The sequence below is a fragment of the Nanorana parkeri genome, unplaced genomic scaffold (genome assembly GCF_000935625.1).
Source record: "Nanorana parkeri isolate BGI_ZX_2015 unplaced genomic scaffold, ASM93562v1 scaffold225, whole genome shotgun sequence".
NCBI lineage: Eukaryota > Metazoa > Chordata > Amphibia > Anura > Dicroglossidae > Nanorana > Nanorana parkeri.
The window spans coordinates 375714-383898 of record NW_017306493.1 but is presented as its reverse complement, the minus strand read 5'-3'; the positions used below and the strand labels follow the sequence as shown (position 1 = coordinate 383898).

General features: G+C 42.6%; 1 protein-coding gene across 1 annotated transcript in view; it reads left to right on the top strand.

Annotated features, from left to right (window-relative positions):
* The window catches only part of LOC108786756 (neural retina-specific leucine zipper protein-like), a 22647-nt gene that overhangs the window by 5732 nt on the left and 8730 nt on the right, over window positions 1-8185 (top strand). The window contains exon 2 of the mRNA XM_018556114.1: window positions 6107-6535. Coding sequence (XP_018411616.1) covers window positions 6107-6535 — 429 coding nt within the window. The remainder of the gene's footprint in view (window positions 1-6106; window positions 6536-8185) is intronic.

Genomic DNA, 8185 nt, shown 5'->3' with positions numbered 1-8185 from the left:
TAAAATATATATTCCTTTTTTTTATTCAGCATGCATTTATTTATATTTATATTGTTTTCCACCTTTACATGCAGACCAAGCTGTTGTTCCACCTTTACATGCAGACAAAGGTCAGCTGTTGTTCATATGGTGTAACCCACATATGGTTTAAAAGAGAACTATGAGGTGAAGGAATTACACTCATCCCCATTGTTGGAGTCGATGTATGACATTGAAACTGTCACAAGTTTGCTCTATTGATCTGAAATTAAGCAAAAACATACTGTCGTTCGCTCACTTCCCGTCACTGTCACTCACCAATCCCCACAGGGATTCCCCCCTCCCCTCTCCGATCCTCCAGTGCTGACTGGAGGGACGGAAGGGGCGGGCATAGCGGGCTCTGACTCTGGATAGTCTTAGCCCGCTGTCTATAAGCCAGTATTTTTGGGACAGTATTGTTGGGATCCATCCTGGCTACGGCACTCTCAGCATATAGCAGGCAAAAGCCCTCTATATACTGAGTATTGGGACATATACTAACGACCTCCCGTTACCCTAACTAAGTCTTCACGTGTAGAGCCCTCCTTACCATCTTGTCTTGAATTGTATTGTGATTGTAATGTCTTCCAAATATTGTAAAGCACTGCGCAAACTGTTGGCGCTATATAAATCCTGTATAATAATAACTATGGGAAAAAAAGGTTACCCCATAGTTCTTTTTTAACAATTTTTCCCCTATAAAAAAACCCCCAAAAAACTGTTGCTGGGCTATGGCTTTAATTTTTTTGTGGCTTACTTAAAGTCCATTTAAAATTACATATCCATGTAAAACTACTCTCTCTACAGCAAAACTCTCTGACACGGCTGTGTGATATCACTGCAGAACCAACAGTACTGTCACCCAATTACAGAAAGTGGAAACATAACAATACTACTGGCAGAATCAACAGGTACTACAATTATTTTACAGGGAGAACCCAACATAACAGAAGACATAAATGATGCTACTGTCTATCAGTAGCATTAACACAGCAGTTTTAAGTGCCCTAGCCACCTTAGTCTAATAATTGTTATTTTAGTTGCAAAATCTGCATAATCTTATGATCCTCTAGCATTGTCCCTCATTTACAGGGCCAAAAATTATCCTTGTTCTTTTCTTTATCTGTTCCTGTCATTATCTAGCAAGGAAAGGAAAGGTACATAGGTAAGTATGCTGAACAACAGTTTCAGGTATCTCTGCCTTTTATCGGTTTCACTGGTCCTTCATCAGGTTCAAGGGTGGGGACGTCTCAAACTGTTGTTCAGCAATCTTACATATGTGCCTTTTCTTATAATATTTTTTAAAACAGGGTTTGAAGTTCATTTGTTGCTTTGTACTCACTGGACATATATTATTTTTCCAGCGCAGCTTACCTATACCCCTGCAGTACTGGAAATTATATTTGTATTACATAGATTGAGACAAAGTTTAAAATCAGAGTTCCTATATTTTTAGTAAAGAATACCTGAATGTTTTAGTTAACTATTTAACTTTATCTGACAAAAATAGAATTAAAATATATGCATAGGCAAACCTTTTTTTTAACTTTGCGATAGAGTAGGAAGGGATTACAATACATGTAAGATATGTATTGCTTTTTGTGTCCCTGCTGGCGTGATTCATCTTCTGTATTTGTCCTGGTGATGGCAACTGCAAAATTTTAGAACTGTCACTAGACCTCTTGTGGTGATCTAAAATGCCCATGGAATAACAAAAAGAGTGCTCCTCTTAGTTGAGTAAATATCATTTTTTATTAAAGTAGTGTAGCGCTCACCCCCGAAGGAGCCGCTAAATGCCCGGTTCATCTCTAGTCTGTCTAGGGTATGTTCTTCAAGTGCCACCCACCCATTAGCACTAACCACCCTTCATCTGGTGCCCACAAACTGATGTCCACTCCAGTAGTAAAATGCAAAGTAACGGTTTATTGAACATCTTCACTGGAGAGAGAGGTTATAGGGATTCTAGGTGTCCAGGGGTAACCAAGAAGAGCTCCAGACTCACCAGACCTGGTTGGCATATCAGTGTAGATCCACTTGGGAGGCAGCGGATGGCATCTGATGTAACAGAAAAGCAGGATGGATGCAGATCCTCAACACAGGAAAGACACCGACAATGCTCCTGAAGTCCACTTAGTTCCAGGGTACCTCAAGAGCCTGCATTGGTCCCAGTTCTCTTCCTCTATCGGCATCACAGGCCTCCTCCACGTTGGAGGCCTCAGGGAAACCTTTTCCCTCACACCAGCCCATGCCCACCCCGGGCCTCAGGCCTAGCCTGGGGGGCAGGTTCAACGGCACCCAGCCCTATTCCATGGTTGGTCCTGGCTAGTCTGAGCACATGGCAAATCCCACCAGTATATGTACCCCATCCCAGCATGCACCACTGGCTGAGAGAAAAACTCAGTGATTGGCTACTGTACTGTGCATACACTACAGTCCCTCTCATTGGCTGTCCCACTATATGACAGAGTCATGCTCCGCCCAGGGGGGGGTACAGGCAATACCAGACACCTGGAATTAACCAGATAATTGCCACTACAAATCCAGCCAGGCTGACTACAGCCCTGGCTATCACTAAATGTCTAGTGGCCACATCACAGAAGGTGATGGGGGCTACAGTAGCTTATACCAGTCATATTTGAATAGGTGGAGAACTGTTGGCAGAAATGTGCTATAATACTCTGCCTGTTCGCTTTATTTTCTTACATAAATATTTCAAGTCTATTGATTTCTTTTAGCATATTAAGCATTCTATAAAGTCGATTATTAATGCATAAAAAAGAATGTATCCTGAGTCATATTGAAAACTAAATTTGCTCCAACTAGAGGTCAGCAGTGAGCATTTGCTAGTTTTGTTTCACATTTGTACTATACAGGTGAAACTCGAATAATTAGAATATGGTGCAAAGTTCATTTATTTCACTAATGCAACTTAAAAGGTGAAACTAATATATGAGATAGACTCATTACATGCAAAGCAAGATAGTTCAAGCCGTGATTTGTCATAATTGTGATGATTATGGCTTACAGCTCATGAAAACCCCAAGAACCTCCAGCTCTGCGGCCGGAGATCAAACGGAGCTCAGTACACGATCTCCGTTTGATCTCCTCCTCGTTGGACTGCAGGAACTGATGTGTATTACATCATGTCCGCATTCCTCTGTCACTCTCCGGTACAGAAACCGGAGAGAAGCTGGTGAAGCAGGTCTCTGCTTCATCAGCTTCTCTGGGGGTCCCTAGGTGACATTAGGGGTCTTGAAGACCCCTGATGTCTCCATAAAGAGGACCTGTCACTGCAAATTGGCTATCACATAGGGAGCTTGTTTGCTCCCTATGTGATAGCAATAAAGTTAAGTGTAAAAAAAGGTTTGAAAAAATGAAAGTTAAAAAAAAAATTTAAAAAGTATGGCAAAGCAATAACATTTTTTTTTTTAAATTAAAGTCCCCCGCCCCCACATGCACACGCAAACATGCGTCGAGTCTGCCTACGTGCGAAAACAACGATTACATCCATTGCGCCACACATGTTACATTTCGCCGCGAACGTCAGAGTGAGAGCAATCATTCTGGGGCCATTAATCACTGAAAACACTAAACTGATGAGCAGTAAACGCTCCACACATGTTACATATCGCCGCGAACGTCGGAGTGAGAGCAATAATTCTGGGGCCATTAATCACTGATAACACTAAACTGATGAGCGGTAAAAGCTTTTAAAGCATCGTCTATGGTCAATTTTGGGTATGGTAGTTTTTTGTGATTTAGTGGGTGCGCGCAATTTTAAAGCTTGACATGTTTGGTGTCTATTTACCCGACGTGACTTTTATATTTTACCAAAACATTGGGTAATAATAAATGTTTTATAACATAACGTAGGGAGAACAGGGTTTTTTTCAAAATTTTCGGTACTTTTTAAATTATATAGTAAAAAAAAACCCCGTAGTGGTGATTAAATATCACCAAAAGGAAGCTCTATCTGTCCCCAAAAAATTGTATAAAATTAATTTCAGTACAGCGTTGCATGACGGAATAAATGTCAGTCAAAGTACCGCAGCCCTGAATACTGAAAAATGGCCTGGACAGGAAGGGGGTATAAATACACCGGTCAGTAAGTGGTTAAGCAGTTACAGCAAAATATATTTTTTCCTTATAGGATAAAGGTTTTACATAAGTGAATAAAATCTAACCATTGTAAACACCCCTGTTAGTGTTAAATGGTTTGCCTCAACCCTCTGCCACTTTTGCTAGACAGCTCGGTCTGTTAAAGGATTAGTAAGCTGCAACATGGTACATGTTTTGCTTTGTGATTTAGATACACATTAAAGTGACTTTGTCGTGAGAAAGTATGAAGGAAGGAAACTTCTTTGATCTGCACCACAAAGAAGGACATATTTATCAATGAAGCCTGTAGACTAGAGGTAGCCAAACCTCAGCCCTCCAGCTGCAGTGAATCTACAAATCCCATTATGCATCTGCCTCTGGAAGTCATGCCTATGGCTAACACAGTCTTCCAATGCCTAATGGGATTTGTAGTTTTACCACAGCTGGAGGGCTGCAGTTTAGCTACCCTGCTGCAGACAGTGTTTGCAGGCATCCCCTAAGACACAAATTGGCACTTGGCTGTCAATTTGCTGATATTACTGGTGGAAAAGCTGCAGTGGGGAAGAAGGACCAGATCACACGAGGTATACCTTTGCACTATATGCAGCACAGTAGAGTATTGGTTAGCACTTCTGCCTTGCAACACTGAGGGTCCCTGGCAGGGTTGAACAGATACCAAGTACAGTACTCGGTACAAGTACGAGTACATGTACCGATACTTTTGAACTCCAAGACTAGACTAGAGAAAAATTCAAAAATTAGGAGGCAGCTGTGGTTTTGTAAGGAGCACACGGAGCTCCTGGGATTAGTACATCTCTGTTTTAATGTACAATTTTGTTTTTATAAATATAAATAAAGGGATGCACAGATACCAGTTTTGCGAGTACGAGTACTGGTACTTGCCGAGTACTTACAAGTACGAGTACTGATATATTTTTGTTTATTGTCATGTGAGATTTTTTCTAAAATAATACAGACTAATAATTTCAGGACAGTGGTGGAGCACCAGAGCCAGGTCCCAGCTGTAACCGCTGCAACCCTGGTAGTTCTCATGAAAATGCCAAGTATCTGCACTGGTACTCGAAAAGTATATGGGCATCCCTAGTCCCTGTTTTAAATCCTGTTCAGGACACTATCTGCAAGGAGTTTGCATGTTCTCCCTGTGCTTGCGTGGGTTTCCTCCCACACTCCAAAGACATGATGGGAGGAAAATTGGCCCTAGTATGGGTATGCATGTGTGTGTAATGGGGACCATAGATTGTAAGCTCCTTGAGGGCAGGGACTGATGCGAATATGTGCTATGTAAAGCGCTGCGTAAATTGTCAGTGCTATATAAACACCAATAATTGATAATAACGGTGTATGCCCAACGCTTGTAACTGCTTAAATTTGTTCCACCGAAGCTTAACAGTCTGAACATAAGGTCACAGTGAGCTGCATAGAAAGAGAAGAGTCCTCCACAATCACTGGACAAACCAAGTACTATGTACTTACATGCACAAGGATTAACACCCCCTTCATGATGATGAAGGTGGAGGGCTCTTCTCTATCTATGTGGCTCGTTGACACCATGGAAGGTCTGATTGATGAGGTCATGCTGTTACTTCTGATATCTTTGTGAGTATGTTATAACCATTTTTATTTTTCTTATTAAACATTATTTCACAAGGAGGCACCCTTTCTGTTGTCTTGTTTTTTCACATGTACTTCAAGGTTGATGTTGAGAGGGCTGCCCTGAAGTGAAGTTTTGTTTGGAGGATCATGCTGTATGAGAATGTCAGCGCCAGCTTAATCAGTGTTTTTGTCTGTGTCTGGAGTTCAGCTTTAATGCTTTGCTCTCCTTGATCAGCAGAATTCACACGAAGCAAGCATCATCTGGCTGGAAAAGCCTAATTAGTTTTGTTGGTACTTCCATACAAAATCTATGCTTGATATGTTAATATCTTTCCTATAATACACTCGTCTTAACTTCAATTTTTTTTTTCCACAGATGGCTCTGTCAGATCTTCCCAGCACCCCTTTGGCGCTAGAATACCTTAATGACTTTGACTTAATGAAGTTTGAGGTAAAGAGGGAGCCACCTGAACCAAGGGCTACACGCCTAGCCCCACCCCCATCTCTAGGCTCTACTCCATGCAGCTCAGTACCACCTTCACCCACCTTCAGTGACCCCCCTGAATCAGCAGGACCACCTCGTCCAAGTCTGGAAGAGCTTTATTGGATGGCAGCTTTACAGCAACAGATGGGTGGGGAGGGACTACCGCTAACCCCGGAAGATGCAGTGGAGGTGCTGATGGGAGGAGCTGCACCTACTCTACAAGGGATGGAGGGAGGATACAGGACTGGGGGGCAACATCCTCACAATACTCACCCTTCAGGTTACTTGCTAAGTCCAGAAGATATGAATCAGCAGCATCAGGTGAGGGATCATGAAAATGGTACAAATACAATACAATAAATTGTGCAATATTTATTCATCTCTGTGGTGGCATTGAGCAAAGTATTGCTTAGGCCAAAACTTTCACCATAATACTTACACCTTGTTAGCCTACCCTGGCACTGTCAATTTTAAGGGACTCCAGTGCTGTTAGTGATCCATTTGACATTGCTGCTGTTTATGGCTCAGGTGTAGGTATGCATCAAGTAAGAGCATATGCATGTGACACTTCTTGATGCTACTGTGTGTGACAGGATTTGTCAATACAGTTATATCCATGAAGCCGGACAGGTCACTGATCACTTAATCTGCTAATATTAAGACTGAGACAAAATAGAGATGGGCAAATGAAGATAAACAGAAGTGAAACAGTAGCTGATACAGATAATATTCATCTGAAAAAAGATTATTCTAACGTCATAGAAAATGTGTTCATGGACCACATATGATCATTTATGATTCTGACATTATTAAGAAACAAGGATTTGGCCCCTTTATTAAAGCCGGCCATACACAACCGGCTCTCTCATGCATGTGATTAGAGAACTTCTCATCCTGTTAATGATTACCACATACCCCAGTCCGCCACAATTCCATACCCATGAGATTTTTTCTTTTTGTTTCAGAGCATGAAAACACATGACAGTCCTTACCCAGTCACAGAGATTGGCCAACATTCTTCAAATCTTTGTGAATCATGACTCTTTGGATGCTCTCAGGGCAGTATATACCAACATTCTGCTCAGTAAAGCAGGGTTAGTGACAACAGCAAGGGAGAAGCTTTTTTTTTTAGTTTTGCCTTATTTCTGGATGATTTAGGGTAAACCCTGCAAAAGTGTATGCATGGGGGATGAACTATACAGTCTGCATTGGTGAACTGTAAAGTCTGGGAATACGTTTGCATTTAAAGGCGAACTCCACTTTCGTTAATAAAATTAATATAGCATTTAAAATACTTACACACGCCCTTTTCGTAATTTAAAGTGATATTAAACACCAATTTTTGTAACATTTGGCAGCTGAACTCTTAACATACATTGTGTGCAGCTCCTTCTTTTTGTTAAGATTAATTTTCCTGCAGTTTCCCCCGACCTCCCTACATACATTGTGTGCAGCTCCTTCTTTTTGTTAAGATTAATTTTCCTGCAGTTTCCCCCGACCTCCCTACTGCTGGCTTTGGTTTTCAGTTTCCAGGGTGGCTCCTTGGCTTGCAGGGCACGTATTCCCGGCAAAGGACTAAATGCGATGTAAACACCCTGCCTGCACCGACACGTACAGGCAGCCTGAGATTGAAAGCAGCTCCATTGTGTAAATCAGTGTTCCCCAACCCCCGGTCCGCGGACCGGTACGCGGATCAAATGGTACCGGGCCGCACTGTCTCAGTGCGGTCTGGTCCTGCAATATGGGGCAGTGCAGGGTCCCGGTGTTCGAACACCGGGGCCCCGCACTGCCGACCGGCTTGAAAGTGAGGGGGCGGGTCCTGTGACTCACCTCCCCTCCCGGCCGCGTCCATAGTAACAGGAGGCGGGAGGGGCAGCCCCCTGCAGTCAGTGCACACATCAAAACTCCCTGGCTGGGTAAGTCCGAGCGCCGGTGCGGGGGGGGGGTTAGTGGAAGGGGGCAAATAGTAGT